This window comes from Mugil cephalus, chromosome 11, assembly GCF_022458985.1.
Source record: "Mugil cephalus isolate CIBA_MC_2020 chromosome 11, CIBA_Mcephalus_1.1, whole genome shotgun sequence".
Lineage (NCBI taxonomy): Eukaryota > Metazoa > Chordata > Actinopteri > Mugiliformes > Mugilidae > Mugil > Mugil cephalus.
Genome location: NC_061780.1, coordinates 5,610,390 through 5,630,869, shown reverse-complemented (window position 1 = coordinate 5,630,869; position 20,480 = coordinate 5,610,390). Strand labels below are relative to the sequence as shown.

General features: G+C 39.0%; 1 protein-coding gene across 2 annotated transcripts; it reads left to right on the top strand.

The window, feature by feature from the left end:
• The first annotated feature begins 8,078 nt into the window (after window positions 1–8,078).
• On the top strand, window positions 8,079–18,479 carry LOC125016488 (cytochrome P450 4B1-like). Of its 2 annotated transcripts, XM_047598997.1 has the most exons (13): window positions 8,079–8,287; window positions 10,033–10,177; window positions 10,282–10,326; window positions 10,439–10,566; window positions 10,695–10,819; window positions 10,968–11,122; window positions 11,253–11,359; window positions 12,800–12,990; window positions 14,413–14,546; window positions 14,751–14,815; window positions 15,027–15,109; window positions 15,368–15,527; window positions 18,418–18,479. In XM_047598997.1, the coding sequence occupies exons 1-13, from the start codon at window positions 8,096–8,098 to the stop codon at window positions 18,436–18,438; spliced, it is 1,551 nt and encodes a 516-aa protein (XP_047454953.1). In that variant the 5' UTR covers window positions 8,079–8,095; the 3' UTR covers window positions 18,439–18,479. The 2 variants fall into 2 exon arrangements, with proteins under 2 accessions (XP_047454953.1, XP_047454952.1); XM_047598996.1 differs by lacking the exon at window positions 18,418–18,479 and having other exon boundaries at window positions 15,368–15,931.
• The last annotated feature ends 2,001 nt before the right edge of the window (window positions 18,480–20,480 follow it).

Genomic DNA, 20,480 nt, shown 5'->3' with positions numbered 1-20,480 from the left:
TCATGGGCAGATTGGTGAATTGTTCATCTAGGTAGGAGTGGACAACTGGAGGAGGCCATGAAGACTCGGGCAGATGTAGTTTATGGAGCTCCACAGCACTCCAGCCCATGAAGACTGGGCTGGTTGATGAGGCCACGACAGCAGATGTAGCTTAGAACTCCACAGGTCAGATATTTAGCATTCCAGACCAGAGACCCTCACAGGAAGAATAAGGGGAAGGGGAGAGAGTGAGACACAATGGTTAGTAATAGAAAATAAATTATAAGATATTAGAGGACAGGAGTAGCTCGGGCCTTTCTGGGTGGAGTTTGCATGTTCTCCCTGCGTCCCCATGGGTTCTCACCGGGTACTCTGGCTTCCTTCCACCTCAAAAGACATGCTCATTAGACTGATTGGTGACTCTAAATTGACCCTAGGTGTGAGTGAGTGTGAATGGTTATTTGTCTATGTGTTGGCCCTGCGATAGGCTGGCGACCTGTCCAGGGTGTACCCCACCTCTCACCTGATGCCAGCTGGGATAGGGTCCAGCAATCCCCGCGACCCTAGTGACGATTAAGTGGTATCGAGATATGAGATGACAGGAGCCTGAGAAGAGAGAGGAGAGGATGTCCTCAGTGAATTGTCCCCCAGCAGCCTAGGCTTTTTCAAAAAGGAAAGCCTTAAGCCTGTGGGAGCTGGTTCCATAGGAGAGGAGCCTAAAAGCTGAAGGCTCTACCTCCCTTCTACTTTTAGAAACTCTAGGAAACATAAGTAGACTTGCACTTAGAGACCTGCACCTGCACTTAGTGATCTGTTGGGACAGTATGGTACTATGAAGTCTTTCATATATGATGGAGCTAGGCCTTTCAGGGCCTTGTATGTAAGGAGGATTTTAAATTCAATTCTAGATGTTATAGGGAGCCAATGAAGAGAAGCTAAAACTGGAGTAATATGATACCTCTTGCTAATTCCTGTCAGTGCTCTTGCTGCAGGGTTTTCAATCAATTGGAGGCTTTTTAAAGAGCTACTTGGACAGCCAGACAGTAATGAGCAATAATCCAGCCTGGAAGACACAAATGCATAAACTAGTTTTTCCGCATCATTCTGAGAAAGGATGTTTCTAATTTTGATGATATTACTAAGGTGAAAGAAAGCAGTCCTGGTCACCTGCTTTATATGAGAATTAAAGGACATATCCTGGTCAAATATAACACCAAGGTTTTTCACAGTAGTACTGGAGGCCATGGTAATGCCATCCAATTAAACCAGATGATTAGATAATGAATCTCTGACATGTTTAGGGCCAAATACAATGACTTTTGTTTTGTCTCAGTTTAAAAGTAGAAAATTACAGGTCATCCAAGCCTTTATGTCTTTAAAGCATACTCAGAGCTTAACCAGCTGATTAGTTTCATCTGGTTTCATGGGTAAATATGGCTGGGTATCATCTGCATAGCAATGTAAGTTTATGCCATACCTTCTATAATATTGCCTAAGGGAAGCATGTATAATGTGAATAACATTGGTCCTAGCCAGAACCCTGAGGAACTCCACAGCTTACTTTGGTATATATAGAAGAATTGTTGTTTACATGGACAAACTGAAATCTGTCTGACAGATAAGATTCAAACCAGTCTAGTGCAGTTCCTGTAATTTGATCACACTTTCAAGTCTCTGTAGTAGAATATTGTGATTAATAGTGTAAAATGCAGCGCTGAGATCTAGGAGGACAAATATAGAGACAAGTCCATTGCCTAAAGCCATGAGGAGATCGTTGATAACTTTAACCAGAGCCGTTTCTGTACTATGATGAGCTCTAAAACCTGACGGAAACTCTTCAAACAAACCATTCCTGTTTAAATGATTGACCACTGATTGACAACAACCCTTTCTAAAACTTTAGAAATAAAAGGAAGGTTGGAAATTGGCCTATAGTTGGCTAAAACATCTGGGTCAAGAGTGGGTTTTTTTAAGTAAAGGTTTAATTACAGCAGTTTTAAAAGTGTGTTCACGCTCAGACCACCAGATTGCCTCAGGGCTCTGTGTGTATCTGTGCAACATGCAAGTTTAAAGATTGGATAAGGCCTGTTGAGCATATTAGAAATACAGAAAAAAAAAAGATAAGTGTTGCCTTGATGGGATTAAATCCAGTGACATTCCACATGGAAGGGGCTACCCATGAGTTCACCTCTAGCTCCAGAGAGCAGCAGCTCTTGGGTTTCTGCACATCTGTGACGTCTGCCCAGATTAGGGCAGACCAACAATGCACACCAAGGTAATTTGGTGTCTTCACAGTCACCACTCGTTTAACTCCAATGAAGGAGTCTCTTGAAGTCAATGTTTCTGGATTCAGACGTTGCGAGGACGTTCACATGTGGCAAAGACAAAACAGAGCATCAACGTATCTGGTCAGTTTGTCCTGATGTTTGTCTAAAGCAGACAACAAAAAAGAAGCAGCTGGACATACCCATTGATTTTTGGGAGGTATCTGGGCAGTCAGTTCCCGGCTGTGCCAGCAGACGACTTCTGGGTCCAAGTCTTTCTTGGCAGTGACGTGGCTGCCCTTCCTTGAAAATGGAAAACCCTTCCCTGAACAGGGGAAGTAAACTCAGATATAATCACACATCAAGTTACAATACAGTCTTGTCTCTCAATGATAATGGGTCATTATAGAACCCTTCTTTGGAGAAAGAGGACAGGGACCAATAGTCTCCCCTGAGTCAAGAATTATTTCATGTCCTCCCAATCAACCTATTGACTCCTGATCACAGACACATTAAGATGCATTACTCACATGATACCACTGTTAATTACCAAAGGCGTACTAAGGCATACCAAAGGTTACTAATTTTAGCCATTTTATTGATTCAGATCAGGGAACAGGGTGTATCCTTCTCTTTCTTTGCCTCAAGTTCTCTATTCCTTTCTTCCAGGGTAGTGTTTCTCCTCTCTATTCTTTCTTTTCCTCTTCCATTTCTTTCACCTTCTCCTTCATTTCTTTGTATTTTTCTTCAAATTCTCTCTTCTCCCTCATTTCGTGATTGCTTTCCTTCAGCTCTTCATTTCTCTCCTGCATTTCATTATTCCTGTGCTTCAGGTCTTTATTTTTCTCCTCCATTTCTTGATTCGTCTCCTCCAGTTTGTTCTTCTCTTGCTCTAAATCTTCATTCCTCTCCTTCAGTTCTTTTCTCCTGGATTTCTTTCATATTTTCCTCCAGATCTTAATTTTTCTCCTTCAGGTCTTTTTTAACCTGTTTCAAAGCACTGTTCTCCGCTTTTAGTGTTTTACTTGTCTCATGTATTTTCATTCTTTCTCCTCCTTTTTTTTCTCTTCCATCCCCCTCTTCCACTCATCCAGTTCTTTATTTCTCTCCTCCATTCTTTTTTTCCACTCTTCCAGGTCTTTGTTTTTCTCCTCCATTTCTCTCTTACGCTCCACCAGTTCTTTATTTTTCTTCTTCAGCTCTTTCTTTCCCATTTTCTTAGTAGTCTTTTAGTCTGTAGTCTTTTAACTTATTTCTCAGTTCTTCACCTTTCTCCACTATCCTTTATTTTCATCCAGGTCTTTATTTTTCTGCTCCAGATTCATCTTCTCCTGCTCCAAGACTTGTCCAATATTGTCAATATTTCACTCTCTTTATCATTTGTCTCTTCCAGATGTTTTATGCTCTCCTGCATTTCTATTCAATTCAATTCAATTCAATTCAATTCAATTCAATTCAATTCAATTCAATTCAATTCAATTCAATTCAATTCATTTCAATTCAGTTTTATTTATATAGCGCCAATAACAATACAAATTGTCTCAAGAAGCTTCACAAAAACCAGCCTGCAACCTCCAGAGCAAGCCTGGGGGCGACGGTGGCAAGGAAAAACTCCCTTTTAACAGGAAGAAACCTTGAGCAGAACCCAGGTCATATGAAGGGACCCATCTGCCAAAGGCCAGCCAGGTAGAAACAGAGAAGATAGAGAGAAAAGAAGAGCAGGAGAAACAAGATAAACAAACTTCTGTCATAGATACATACATCAAGCGGAAGGAAACATGTAGGGTCTAGTAATATAACACATAGCTGATGATCTGTGACAGTTTGTGAGTATAACAGGAATCATGGGCAGGTTGGTGAATTGTTCATCTAGGTAGGAGTGGACAGCTGGAGGAGGCCATGAAGACTGGGACAGATGTAGTTTATGGAGCTCCACAGGTCTGATACACAGCACTCCAGACCATGAAGACTGGGCTGGTTGATGAGGCCACAGCAGCAGATGTAGCTTAAAACTCCACAGGTCAGATATTCAGCACTCCAGACCAGAGACCTTCACAAGATGATGGAGGGGGAGGGGAGCGGAGGGGAGAGAGTAAGACACAGTGGTTAGTAAATTATAACAGATAGAAAATAAAATGATAAGATATTAGAGGACAGGAGCCAGAGAAGAAAGAGGAGAGGACATGTCCTCAGTGCATTGTCCCCCTGCAGCCTAGGCCTATAGCAGCATAACTAAGGGATGGTTAAGTTCAGCCCTAGCTATAAGCTTTTTCAAAAAGAAAAGTCTTAAGCCTGACTTTAAAAGTAGAGACTGTGTCTGCCTCCCAAACCCAAACTGGGAGCTGGTTCCATAGGAGAGGAGCCTGATAGCTGAAAGCTCTACCTCCCATTCTACTTTTAGAAACTCTAGGAACCACAAGCAGACCTGCACTTTGAGATCGTAGTGATCTGTTTGGACAATATGGTTCTATGAGGTCTTTCAGATATGATGGAGCTAGGCCTTTCAGGGCCTTGTATGTAAGGAGGAGGATTTTAAATTCAATTCTAGATTTTAAAGGGAGCAATGAAGAGAAGCTAATACTGGAGTAATATGATCTCTCTTGCTAATTCCTGTCAGTGCTCTTGCTGCAGCGTTTTGAATCAATTGGAGGCTTTTTAAAGAGCTACTTGGACAGCCAGACAGTAACGAGTTACAATAATCCAGCCTGGAAGACACAAATGCATGAACTAGTTTTTCCGCATCACTCTGAGAAAGGATGTTCCTAATTTTGATGATATTACGAAGGTGAAAGAAAGCAGTCCTGGTCACCTGCTTTATATGAGAATTAAAGGACATATCCTGGTCAAATATAACACCAAGGTTTTTTACAGTAGTACTGGAGGCCAAAGTAATGCCATCCAACAAAAGCAGCTGATTAGATAATGAATCTCTGACATGTTTAGAGCCAAATACGATAACTTCAGTTTTGTCTGAGTTTAAAAGTAGAAAATTACAGGTCATCCAAGCCTTTATGTCTTTAAGGCATGCTTGGAGTTTTTATCTCCTTCCTTGCTCCAGATCTCTGTTCTTTTATTTCAGTTCTTGACTTGTCTTCACCATTTCTCTCTAAGTGTCCTCTAGACATATGGTTTTGGAGTCCAGTTCTTCTTTCCTTGCTCCAACTGAAGATTTGTCTTCCTCAGTTCTGCACTTTTTATCTCCATTTCTTTGGTAGTCTCTTCCAGCTCTTGAATTTTCTCCTCCGGTTCTTTATTCTTTTCTTCCAACTTTTTCTTCATTTGTTTGTTCATCTTTGCTGGATCTTCATGTTCTTTGTCCTTCTTGTCTGCTATACTAGTAAGCAGTTCTCTCTTTTCCTTTTGCTCTTTCAGTTCTGTCTTCTCTTATTCCAGCAGGTTCTTCAACTCCTCCCCAACTCAGCACTACCGGGTTAGCTCAGGCTACCGAGCTAGGCAAATCGCTATCTGAGGTGCTAGCGGCCGACTAACACGGTGGCCTTGCTCCCGGTTTGATGCCATTTGTCCCAACTAAAATATAATATATAATACATTAAATACATCTATGATTTAGAGATGAATGTCTTTAATTAAAAAAAACAAAAAAACATTAGCGTTCTGTTACAAGTTATGAGTCACATTTCACATCTGGGCTGTAATAAAAATCAGTGATGCAGTAATGACTTTCAAAGTGTTCCCAGATTTCAAGGTTGTTGTTTCAATATCTAGAGTAATGTTATGTATGAACCCATACTGTAATATTTTTGTATTTTACCGTAACATTGGTCATATGGAAAAAGTAACGTGAATGAGACTTTAATGTTTCGTACTTTACGTAGTGGATTGATATTTCCCAAATTGACACACTTAAGTATTATTAATTATTATTTACGTTCTGACTTCGGTGGCGGTTTGATAGATAGCTTCCCGTTAGCCTGACTAACAAACCGGAACTGGAAGGCTAGCCTACGCTTATTCATTAGCTGGCCAATTAGATAGTTAACTTTAGCTATCGGACTGGCTATACTAGGCACCGACACCGACCATAAGAATAATTCTCCAAATTCACTTGGTCTTGTGGGAGGTGCAGCAAAGCATACAATTATTATTTTATATTAAAAATGATCCAAATGAACCAAAACCTCAAACTCAGCCTAAAGGTTGTCACTGGCTCAGGTGACAACCTGGCTCAGTTTTTCACACTAACAGTGTTATTTATTATATAATCCTATATCTTTCAGATATTCTACAGTAGCTCTCTGTGTCTCAGACATTTTTGTGGTTGATCATAAACAATCAGTGCATTTACATGCATGTGAAAAAAACAAACAAATTATTCCCTTAATCGGATTCTAACTAGAGAACTGTAAACATCTTTAATGTTTACAGCCTAGTTCATTTAATAATGAAAATATGAAAGGAATCACCAAATATGACTGAGCTCTTTTTTTTCTTGAGGTGTTTTGTTTAATTCACATCAGTCCTCTACAGTTACTTCAACAGATGAAGGAAGTTATTCTAAGTTGACAGTAAACCAGTAAAGCCATATTGAAACTCACATCACGACACTAATCTAAACTGCCACTACAAATAATCAGTATGCACTGCTCTCTAAAAACAACTGTTACAACTGCACATTATGTAGATTACAAACAGTCCTTCTTCTGTGACTGTTCATATGTAAACAATTAGTGTATACAGACAATTAACTGTTGTTAAGCCATAAATTACTAAACTGTGCCATTTACAAATCATCTTGGAATGGAAATAGATTTATTTCTTTTTGTTTTTGTGAGACACTTCAATGTCCGCTATTTTAGCAGGTGTCCTGATAAACAACCGATGAATAAACGACCGATATGTCCTCTTCACCCTGTAGTAAGATGTAGTATGTAGTATTTCTGCATGGTAGCTAGTTTTAAATCAGGGATTCTCATCATCTAAAACATTTACCCTGCTATTCAAGCAGAAAGTTTTAGTAAGATGAAGATGCACGGGTAAATGTGAAATGCACAGGCTGACATCACGACACCAATCTAAACTGCCACTACAAATAATCAGTATGCACTGCTCTCTAAAAACAACTAATTCTGTATTATACCATATCTTTTCACTATTTACTTTCTATTGTCATCCAGGTAAATGCTGTTGGTACTCTGTAAATACCCCCTAAACATCCTGTTACAACTGCACATTATGTAGATTACAAACAGTCCTTCTTCTGTGACTGTTCATATGTAAACAATTAGTGTATACAGACAATTAACTGTTGTTAAGCCATAAATTACTAAACTGTGCCATTTACAAATCATCTTGGAATGGAAATAGATTTATTTTTGTGAGACACATCAATATCCGCTATTTTAGCAGGTGTCCTGATAAACAACCGATGAATAAACGACCGATATGTCCTCTTCACCCTGTAGTAAGATGTAGTATGTAGTATTTCTGCATGGTAGCTAGTTTTAAATCAGGGATTCTCATCATCTAAAACATTTACCCTGCTATTCAAGCAGAACGTTTTAGTAAGATGAAGATGCACAGGTAAATGTGAAATGCACAGGCTGACGCAAAAACTCGCTAAAACGATAAAGTGAACTTTTTAACAACTCCTTCAGTAAATGGTATTACAGTAGATATTCTGTTCTATTAAAACAGTGGTGGGAAGTCGTGTCGGTGACCCCTTGAAATTTAAGAAGAAATGCTTGTCTTGTAAAGTTTGCTTCCTTATTTGATTAACTGTTTAACAATAACACAGAGAGAGTCTCCACCCAGTCCCCACGGGGTACTTTACTTAAATACAAGCAGATCACCTTTTGTGGTTTACAGTTTGTTTTTCCCAGCGAAACATCGACATGGAGTTAACAGAGGCGCTGGTGAAAGTTCAGCTGGGCTGGCATCATATGCATTTCCTGGTTTCTGTCCTCTGTCTGCTTGCAGTGGTCTTTAAACTGACCATATTCCTCATCCATAGAAAGGAAGTGCTTCGAAACATGGAAGCTTTTCCAGGACCACCTGCGCACTGGCTGTTTGGACACGCTCTGGAGGTAACTATGCAGCTGCAGCTTTGAGGCTTCTTCACACTTTCTGTGGCACCATTGGTTTAAATTATATTTTACATTTAAAAGTATACAAACTATTTAAATAGTGCTATGAAGTCACAATTAATAGATAAGTAACATCATTCATTTATGTTATTAGTTTTTTGTCTTTGGTCTTAAACCGACACTCCTCTTGAACCACCACCTCAATGTGGTGGAGGAGTGATGTCAACTTGGGACATCATCAGACGGTGGGAGGAATACTTTGAGGAGCTACTTAATCCCACCAACATGTAGTCCATGTGGTTTTTGTCTCAGACGTAGAACCACGGCCCAGGGGCCTCATGTACAAAAAATTGTATGGATTCTTGACCAATTACAGTGTGAGGTCTGTTTTTTCCCCCCGTGTAATAGGCCGTTGCTAGGGATGCTGCTTGTTTCACCGTTGCAATGCTCTGTCTGTCCTGTCGGGGTTTATTTCAACAACTTGCTCAGTCTATATTCTCACTTACTTACGCCATACCAGTGAATAAATCTATGATCTACTTATTGTTATTATTAAAAATATTTTGTCAAAAAACTTCAGTAGGCCATTATTTTAGGATGGTGACAATTTGTATTTAGGTAGCATAACCAACATTTGTAAAAAATCCGAGCACCCTGTCTCAAAGCTACATGTCTGACATTTTTAAAAAATCAAAACGTTTTTAAAACTGCAGAGTACCTCTTTCCTTCGTTAGTTCACATGCACCCATGCCTCTGCTGGCACTGTACCAAGATGTTGGCGCTTTAGGCACGTCCCCTAATAGTCAACGCGGTGTCTATGTCTATATGTCTATGGATACTCCCCATGTTTTGCAAAAACCTAAATATAGCCATGTGGTAAAAGCTCCCGTTTAAATATGCAAATAACTTTTAAATGGCACCTGAGATTCCCCTCGCTGCACAACAGAAAGTTTCATGATTCATATTGTAATGCATAATAAAAAATATATATTATCCTGGGAAAGAAATTACGATCTGTCATTATGTAAATCAGCCCCACCTACACAGATTTACACATTAATGGTTGACTTGATGATTTCATACGTCTAAACATGTAGACTTTTATCTCAGGACCTCTGTGTTTGCGGTGTAATTACAGACATGGCCAATTCGCAAGGGATTAAGGTCACAGATTTCCACTGGCATTGTTACAAATTACCGAAAGTTCCACAAGTATGGGATGGTTGGCCCCCTGCTAATGGCCATTAAATCTTTGCACCAAAGGAGAGCAAGTTTGGTCCATGGAGCTTGTAGTAACTCGGACCTGTTGAAGGTTGGGTTCATAAGTTTTATGGACAGAATTTCTAGGTGCATGTGGGGGAGGGCGACAGGTTTGGTGATCGGAGGATCTCGTCCCTGCAGTGACACCACCTGGGGTGTATAGGTTAAGGACCTGTGATGCTGAGATACCTGCTGCTGATGCAGCATACTGAATGCTCTTACATCAGCAGAGAGATATTCTGTTGCCATGTCCTAAGTTGCTCCTGCAGTCACTGCAAGTAGCAAAGCATCTTTAAATGTTTATGTCATCTTGACTGAAAGCTGATATTGTCTGCTCTTAACTAATTAGAAGTAAGAAATGTAAATTTTGTCATGTCAAATAAGAAACACAGTTGGTCAACATCACATGGGCAGAATATACAAGCCTACAGGCTTGTAACTGTAACTGGAGTGTTAAGCTTATTTGATTATATTTTGTTTTTAAGCTCACAAAAACTGGGACAATCTTGGAAAAGGTACTGGAATGGGGACAGCAATATCCTTATGCTTTCCCAGTGTGGTTTGGACCCTCTGTTTGTGTAATCCACATTCACCATCCAGATTATGTCAAAACCATCCTGACATCAACAGGTGTATGATCAATATTTGTATTCATATCAGTGTTTCACCAAGCCAGAGGCAATATTATAGCACACAGAGAGCAGGATAACAATGATTTTATTGTCTCCCAACAGAGCCAAAAGATGATATGGCGTATGATTTTCTTAAGCCTTGGATTGGTGAGACAACTTTGCCTTTCAACAGGATTTGGTGCCTTTTTACAGTGGTTTTTTTTTTTTTTTTTTTTTTTTTTTTGCCATTTCCACTGACACTGTCTGTTTCTGTCTGCAGGAGATGGGTTATTAGTGGCAAATGGTCAGAAGTGGTTTCGCCATAGAAGACTTTTGACTCCAGGTTTCCATTATGATGTTTTGAAACCATACCTTAAACTGATGGCAGAATCTGCTGAAACTATGCTGGTAAGTAAACAACTTAGTCATGTAAATCACAGTTTGCAAATATCAAAACATTGTAGGTGTCTGGTGTACATGTATTTTCAATATCCCACTGAGATGTCATATCTGTTCTCTCACTGTTTTCTCGCCAGGACAAATGGGAGAGTTATGCAAACAGCAATGAGGTTTTTGAATTGTCTGAGCACGTCAGTCTTATGACACTGGACAGCATATTGAAGTGTGCCTTCAGCTGCAACAGCAACTGTCAGACAGAAGGGTGATTCATTTAAATATTTTTTATTAAGTCACAGTTTTAGTTTTGTGTTCTTCTGTGTTTCATGTTTCTGTTATAAAATCAGTTTAGTTGTTTTAATCATGGCAGGGGGAAATGTAGCTTTTAATGTTTGTCTACGTTGTCATTTCAGTGGAACAAATGCATACATCAAAGCAGTTTATGAGCTCACTCATCTGATAAACATGCGAGTCAGGACGTTTCCATACCATAGTAATCTCATCTTCTACCTCAGCCCACATGGTTACAGATACAGGAAAGCACTGAAGGTGGCGCACAGTCATACAGGTTTGATTGATTAATAACAGTATGAACAATTGCCAGTTTTCAGTTGGACTATCACTTTGGAATATAGTGTATCCACCTCAAGAGAATGTCTGCAATGAATAATCCATCACCTTTTTTTTTTTTCCTTAAGAGGAAATTATAAGAAAGAGGAAAGAAGCACTAAAAGAAGAAAAGGAGCTAAACCGCTTACAGGCTAAGAGAAACTTGGACTTTCTGGACATCCTTCTCCTTCCAAGAGTATGTCATATATTATCTGATTTCTCTAAATTACACATTCTTAGATTTGATTGGTCCACTGACAAGTCACACCTTCAATTGAGTAAACACCTATAGTGTGCTTTATAGAAAATAACCGCATTAAAGTGCCACTAGTCAGCAACACAGGGTCCAGTATACCAACTACTAGCTATCAAGGCATAGAGCCCCGAGATGATGTACTGTATGTATACCATTAAAATATTTCACGCATAAAACTGAAGTATTTTTTTTCATGCATAAACACATGTTCACAACATTTTCTACTGGTTGAGAGAGAAATTAATACAGTAGATTGACCAAGGAGGGACCATTTTATTGTGATGATGAGTAAGAATATTCCTACACTGGTAGTAAAACAGGTTGGTTTGGCCCCAAGTTAGCACTGACGGCTGATGTGGAAATCCGGGGACAGCTCAGAGATGAAAAAAATAAATAAATAACACTCTATTAAATAACCTCTGTTTGAAATATTCAATTCCCAAAAAACACTTCTTTTAATACTTACAATTGAAGGACTTCATTTCATCAAAGTGTTATCAGGATACACAAGAACCGCCTCTGTCCTGCCTTGAGGATATTGTGTTTAAACACATGAATGGGAAAACACCAAATCTCTATAGTTTAAACAGTACTTGTTTCACATGATGAGGAATCTAGTCATGACAAAAGGATGGCATGGAGTTTAGATATTAAGGAGGATATTGAAGATGCTGTGTGAAATGTTCAGCTGAGAAAGGTACTTTGATCCTTTGTGTATGAGAATGTCCTAACCTGGTAGCTTTTTGTAAAATGGTTGTTCAAACTCTATGTAAAATCACAGGTACTCAGACACCCTTTGTATATTAGGGATATACCCAGATTGCTTTTCTGTCAACTCTAAGTGTAAGACTCTGATCAATTGTGGCCTCCTGCAGGCCAGGAGGATAGTTTCTTTATCTTGGAGAGAGACTGAAGAGTCGTCTATACAGTCTTGAATTACGGAGATGGCAAGGTGTGTTACATAAGAAAAGCTAACCTTGTAATAAGGGTTAACGTACAGGAATTTGAAGAGGTGCGGGCACCCTTGATGGACTTTCTCAGGCAACTGTAGATTATATCTATCTGTATGGCTATTGAGTGTGATATTTTTATTTTATTTTATTTATTATTGTTATTATTTTACATGGGTATGTATGTTTGTGTGCGTGTTTATCTTTATTTTATTTATTTTGTATGTATGCAGTGAGGTTCGCCTGCATTTCATTGTGCAAATTGTGGGGTATGTGTCATGTGTTTTGTAGGTTCTTATTGGAAATTAATAAAAACATTGGTATGCCGATATATTAAAAATTTATATCATAACGAAATATCAGTACAAACTGGTTTACTGTCCAGCCCTATTGCTAATTTATTTTTATGCTTGGTTATTTCTGTCTTAAGGATGACAATAAGCAGGGTCTGTCAGATGAGGATATCCGTGCAGAAGTGGATACCTTCATGTTTGAGGGTCATGACACCACAGCCAGCGGCATCTCTTTCATCCTCTATTGCCTTGCCCGCCACCCAGAACACCAGAAGATTTGCAGGGATGAGATTATTGAAGCACTGGATGGCAAAGACACAATGGAGTGGTAAGCCTGCTTAATGAAAGTATCATAATATGGCAGCAAGTCTAGTACAGTGCTATTCTGTGCCACAGATGCTGCTTTGGTTGAGCTACGTTGTGTATACAAGGTCTATACTCACTCACTCACTCACCAGTTATACAAAATAGTGAAAACAAGGGATTTAATAATACGTTTTCTTCCCTCACAAGTAATGATGCCTGATGTTGATAATGATGTTAATAATCCATCGTTTTTGCAACTCCTTGTCCTTGGGCCTTGGGAAAGGTGTGTAACGTTAGTTTGATGTCGCTGATGCCATGCATTGCGGCACACAGCAGTGGTGGCTTGAAGTGCTGTCATTTTAGAAAAGACACTTTAGTCTGTTTACAGGTCATTTGGTATTACATAACATAAATTAAAAAAATAGCTAAAACCGGAGCAGTTTAGATTTTTGTTTTGTGATTAGCAAACAGGTATGGTTTAGATTGGATTTTGCGAGTAGTAGAAAACATTTGTTTTTGTGATTAATGAACAGCAACTAGGATGGTTTTGATTAGGTTTTCTGAGTAGTGATCATACAGTCTCTGGTAGCGATCTGTGGTAACCGGATATTTACAACCATCCTGACATTTCACTGGAAATACGTCATCATCTCTTGTGCATAGAGCTGATTTCAGCCTTTAAGATGTAAGTCCATATAAAACGGAAGCTTGTAGAACAAGGTTAACTGACCAGTGATCAACTTGATGTTGTAATGTGTGACGTGAGGTTTTTGCTTTGTTTTTTTATCAACTGGAAGTTTAAGTGAAATGAAACCTGCCTTTGTCATGAAATTCCCCTTCAGAATAATCCAGCTACATGTATTTCTGTTTCTTGAAATCGACTCACTAGTCGCTGGCTAGGTGCTTCTCTGCTGGAGGTCTCCCAGATTAACAAGAGGGTTGCCTGTGATTACAAATTACTGGGGAGTTTACCGTCTGTTTTCAGTGCATATGCACTCTTGCATTTTTGGAGGCCCTGGGTGAGTCCTGGAAGGAGCTCCTTCTGGGAGACTTTAACGCCCATGTGGACATGGTGGAGAAAATTGGAGGGAATTGATTGGAAGGAACGGACTATCAGATCTTTACCCACTTTTGGACTTTTGTGCTGGTCACGGATTGTCCATAACAAACACCATTTTCAAGCATAACTCATAAGTGTACTTGGTACCAGAGCACCATAGACCAAAGGTCAGTGATAGACTTTGTGGTGTTGTCAGATCTGGGGCCATATTTCTTGGACACTATAGCCCCAGCATGAAACACAGAGGTGCAGAGCTCTCTTCACTCGATCGGGGTTGTCCAGTTGTCCAGTATGGGAGCCTCTGAATTGTGACCCTGCTCATTGCTGATGATGTGGTCTGAGTGTTTCATAACTGAAGAAGCTAACTCACACCCTTATTTTTAGGGAGGATCTCAGTAAAATTCCATACACTACAATGTGCATAAAAGAATGCCTTCGCCTCTACCCTCCTGTACCAGCAATGTCTAGAAAAATCACCAAACCTGTAACTTTCTTTGATGGAAGGACTCTTCCAGCAGGTAGGTGAAGTTTGAGTCTACAAGGGTAATTTAGGATGTGTAATTGAGTAATGTTGTTATAAAAGTATTACTCCAGGGGGAAAGGTTAAGATAATAATTTGAATAAGTTTCCATTGTTTTTCAATAATGTTCCTTACGTTATCATGAACATTATTCTCTGCCAGATAACTATGGTTTATCTGTATCTTTTTTTCTTGTTTGTAGGTTCTCGCATTACAACAAGTGTGTTTGTGATGCACAGAAATGCAGCTGTCTGGGAAAACCCTAATGTAGGTCAAGATGACTTGATTCTGTGAATGACTCAATACATGGTGTACAACAGCAATAATATCACTGATAACATAACATCAGCAGAGTCTGTCAGCATCCTGTTTACATATAGCACACCAAATAATAGAAGACTTTAGTGACCTCAGGTTCCTAAATGTCATTAGGACACAGTAATTATAACTGTGTCTTTTCCACCTTGTCTTTTGATAGGTCTTTGACCCGTTGCGATTCCTACCAGAGAATGTTTCCAAAAGGTCCCCTCATACATTTGTCCCCTTCTCAGCTGGTCCAAGGTTTGTATACACCTGACACTGTGAAACCATATGAATAATAGCTAGTCACTTTCTACTCCTTTATCTGACAACAGTCTGAAGAAAGTCAATGTGTAGCTTCTTCAGCTTCTTTTTAACAACACTATCAACAAATTAGGCCAGAGTTAAGTAGAGGATTAATGAACTCAGTGTAACCTAAGATTAACTCAGTTTGAAATAACACATATGATTTTATTCAATAATACAACCCTTGTTTACCTTTCTGCATTCCTCCCTCAGAAATTGCATTGGTCAGAACTTTGCTATGAATGAGATGAAAGTGGTGACGGCCCTGACACTGAAGCGGTACCAGCTGATAGAGGAGCCCAATTGGAAACCCAAGTTGATTTCTACAGTTGTTCTTCGCTTTCTCAATGGCATTCACATCAGGATCAAACCTGTAAACACCCAGGGGGGAATGGAAATAACTGCAGGGAAAATATTGTTTAGTTTGGGATAACCAGGGGAGCCAGGGCAGTCTGACATGTAATGATGTGACAGCAGCAACACAAAAACCAATTCTCTTTGTTGTGGTGTATCGCCCACCTGCTCCTTACTCAGAATTTTTAGCTGAATTCTCTGAGTTTCTATGTGATTTAGTGCTTAGAACAGATAAAGTCATTATAGTAGGTGACTGTAACATCCATGTTGATGTTGGCAGTGACAGTCTTATCTCTTCATTTATGTCGTTATCAGACTCAATTGGCTTTTCTCAGAATGTAAATGGTTCAACTCACTGTTTCAATCACACTTTAGATCTTGTACTAACTTATGGCATAGAAACTGAAGGTCTAACCATATATTCTCGCAACCCTCTATTGTCCGATCATTCTCTTGTTACATTTAAATTTACTATATTTAATTACACAGAAATTGGAAAGACATTTCGTTATGGTAGACACTTATCTGATGATGCTGTAACTAGATATAAGGAATTAATACCTTCAGTATTTACCTCAGTGCCTTATGTCAGTGATGTGGATGTCAGCAACCACAATCTAACTCAATCACAAACAGATTATTTTGTTGACAGCGCGACAGCTTCGCTCTGTACAACTCTAAATATAGTTGCTCCTCTTAAAAAGAAGGTGGTAAATCGAAGGAGGGTAGCTCCATGGTATAATTCACAGTTGCGTAGTTCAAAGCAGACAGTTCTAAAGCTGGAAAGAATTTGGCATTCCACTAGTTCTGAAGAAGCCCACATAGCCTGGAAAGATAGTTTAACAACTTATATAAAAAAAAAACTCTCCGTAAGATTAGAACAGCATATTATTCTTCATTAATAGAAGAAAACAAGAACAATCCCAGATTTCTTTTCAGCACTGTAGCCAGGCTGACAAAGAGTCACAGCTCTGTTGAGCCATCTATTCCTTCAGACCTCAGCAGTAATGACTTCATGAGCTTCTTCTCCGATAAAATTGTTGGCATTAGAGATAAAATTCATAGCACCCTTCCATCTGTCAAAGATGTAAGTACAGTGGCATTAGAAACCTCTGTAGGACCTAGTCGATATTTGGATTCTTTCTTTTTAATTGATCTTCCTGAGCTCACTTCAGTTATTACAGCATCTAAACCATCAACTTGTCTTCTAGACCCCATCCTGACTAAGTTCCTCAGGGAGGTTTTTCCATTAATTAATACCTCCATATTAAATCAGATAAACTTATCTTTATTAAGAGGACATGTGCCCCAGACTTTTAAAACTGCTGTAATTAAACCATTACTTAAAAAACCCACTCTTGACCCAGATGTTTTAGCCAACTATAGGCCAATTTCCAACCTTCCTTTTATCTCTAAAGTTTTGGAAAGGGTTGTTGACAATCAGTTGGGTGATCATTTAAACAGGAATGGTTTGTTTGAAGAGTTTCAGTCAGGTTTTAGAGCTCATCATAGTACAGAAACAGCTCTGGTTAAAGTTACCAATGATCTCCTCATGGCTTCAGACAATGGACTTGTCTTTATACTTGTCCTGCTAGATCTCAGCGCTGCATTTGACACTATTAATCACAATATTCTACTACAGAGACTTGAAAGTGTGATCAAGATTACAGGAACTGCATTAGACTGGTTTGAATCATATCTGTCAGACAGATTTCAATTTGTCCATGTAAACAACAACTCTTCTATATATACCAAAGTAAGCTATGCAGTTCCTCAGGGGTCTGTGCTAGGACCAATGTTATTCACATTATACATGCTTCCCTTAGGCAATATTATAGAAGGTATGGCATAAACTTACATTGCTATGCAGATGATACCCAGCTATATTTATCCATGAAACCAGATAAAACTAATCAGGTGGTTAAACTCCAAGCATGCATTAAAGACACAAAGGCTTGGATGACCTGTAATTTTCTACTTTTAAACTCAGACAAAACCGAAGTTATCGTATTCGGCTCTAAACATGTCAGAGATTCATTATCTAATCACCTGTTTTTGTTGGATAGCATTACCTTGGCCTCCAGTACTACTGTGAAAAACCTTGGTGTTATATTTGACCAGGATTATGTCCTTTAATTCTCACATAAAGCAGGTGACCAGGACTGCTTTCTTTCACCTTCGTAATATCATCAAAATTAGGAACATCCTTTCTCAGAGTGATGCGGAAAAACTAGTTCATGCATTTGTGTCTTCCAGGCTGGATTATTGTAACTCGTTACTGTCTGGCTGTCCAAGTAGCTCTTTAAAAAGCCTCCAATTGATTCAAAACGCTGCAGCAAGAGCACTGACAGGAATTAGCAAGAGAGATCATATTACTCCAGCATTAACTTCTCTTCATTGGCTCCCTTTAAAATCTAGAATTGAATTTAAAATCCTCCTCCTTACATACAAGGCCCTGAAAGACCTAGCTCCATCATATATGAAAGACCAGATAGTACCATACTGTCCCAACAGATCACTAAGTGCAGGGGCAGGTCTCTAAGTGCAGGTCTGCTTGTGGTTCCTAGAGTTTCTAAAAGTAGAATGGGAGGTAGAGCTTTTAGCTATAAGCACACAGCACACAGTTTGGGTTCGGGAGGCAGACACAGTCTCTACATTTAAGGTCTGGCTTAAGACTTTCCTTTTTGACAAAGCTTATAGCTAGGGCTGGACTTAACCATCCCTTAGTTATGCTGCTATAGGGCTAGGCTGCAGGGGGACAATGCACTGAGGACATGTCCTCTCCTCTTTCTTCTGTGGCTCCTGTCCTCTAATATCTTATCATTTTATTTTCTATCTGTTATAATTTACTAACCACTGTGTTTTACGCTCTCCCGTCCGCTCCCCTCCCCCTCCATCTTCTTGTGAAGGTCTCTGGTCTGGAGTGCTGAATATCTGACCTGTGGAGCTCCATAAACTACATCTGCCCCAGTCTTCATGGCCTAATCCAGCTATCCACTCCTACCTAGATGAACAATTCACCAACCTGCCCATGATTCCTGTTATACTCACAAACTGTCACAGATCATCAGCTATGTGTTATATTACTAGACCCTACATGTTTCCTTCCGCTTGATGTATGTATCTATGACAGAAGTTTGTTTATCTTGTTTCTCCTGCTCTTCTTTTCTCTCTATCTTCTCTGTTTCTAACCGGCTGGCCTTCGGCAGATGGGTCCCTTCATATGAGCTGGGTTCTGCTCAAGGTTTCTTCCTGTTTAAAGGGAGTTTTTCCTTGCCACCGTCGCCCTCAGGCTTGCTCTGGAGGCTCAGGCTGGTTTTTGTGAAGCATTTTGAGACGATTTGTATTGTTATTGTTGCTATATAAATAAAACTGAATTGAATTGAATTGAATTGAATTGAATTGAATTGAATTGAATTGAATTGAATTGAATTGAATTGAATTGAATTGAACTGAATTGAATTGAACTGAATTGAATTGAATTGAATTGAATTGAATTGAATTGAATTGAATTGAATGTCATTAACTACGCGTCAATGATACGTGTAGTCTCCGAATGTTGGGATTGAGCTCACCATACAGTATATTGCACCATATAGTGCAACCCTACATAGGGAGTAGGGGTTAGGAAGTGAGTGAATGATTTCGGGCATTTCGGCCAAACTATTGGCGGGTTGCAATCATGTCTTTAAAGGAACATACCGCCACCTACTGTATCAGAGTATGTTAAGATAGATAGATAGAGTAGTTTAATATCACAATCAGGTACTCCTAGACTGCCAGTGTTCTTATTCTTATACATTATGTATCTCTTTGTCAGTTCCCTGTTTGCTCCCCAGATTAGTTTAGGGTAAAGTTTATTGAAGTTCATGATGATTTTTGGTGGAGGAGGAAACACCGTACATAGGAAGAGGAGTTTTGACATGATGCAGGTTTTACCAATATTGACTCGATCTTTATTGTTGGTTCTTTAATTTTCCCACTTCATTACTTTACTTTACATTTTTTATTTCTGTTTCTTTCACTAAACCAAATTCCAAGGATTTTAATTTCTTGTTTAACCTGGATGTCAATCTTTGGTTTGTGTCCAAACCATAGCTCTTCTGTTTTGTTCTGGTTCAGTTTAGCTGCTGCTGAAGCTTGTAGTGACATAAATGATATTTTGACACCGCCATCTCTCTCTGACTTCTTATTATGATGGTGACGTCGTCGGCCACTCTGGGTGTCTAATAAATAACCTTAAATACAAGGGTCTCTGTTAATTATCTTGATTAAAGCGGTGATGGCTAATAAGTATAGGGCAGCACTCAGAGGACAGCCCTGTTTCACACCAGTTAAGACTCTGTTCGCTTTGACTTGAATAGAAAACAGGTAGACAGATGTGGGATAATCTCTGCACCTCCAAGAAGTAATTTATAATAATGAAATTAAATCATTATATAATAACTGAATCATTTTAATGAAGTTATCAGGGAAACCATAAGCCTTCATTACGGACCACAAATACTGATGATCTAAAGTAACTATAGAAAATTCTATTTCATTATTATAAATCACTTCTCGGAGGCTACAGAGATTATCCCACATCTGGCCTTGTCTATTACTAAATCAAGGACCACTTAGCCTATTCATTATATTTTTTGCTAATATTTTATAGTTTGTATTCACAATAACAAGTTTCATAATTCATAATTAATTGACTATAATTATCTATTTCAGATTTATCTCTTTTTATATAACTAACACATAACTCCTTGGTAAAACGTATCACAAAGAACGCCGTCCTTCAGGCTTGAGTTAAAAACTTGATGGCTCTGATGACCTCTACAATCTTTGATGTTAGCTATGAAGTCGTTGCTGTGCCTTTTCTGACCGGAAGTGATAGCATATGAGGTATTTCCCCTGTCGTCACTTTCAGTTATTTTTTGTATACTACAACAACAAATCATTATTTACAGGTTCAATGTCTTTT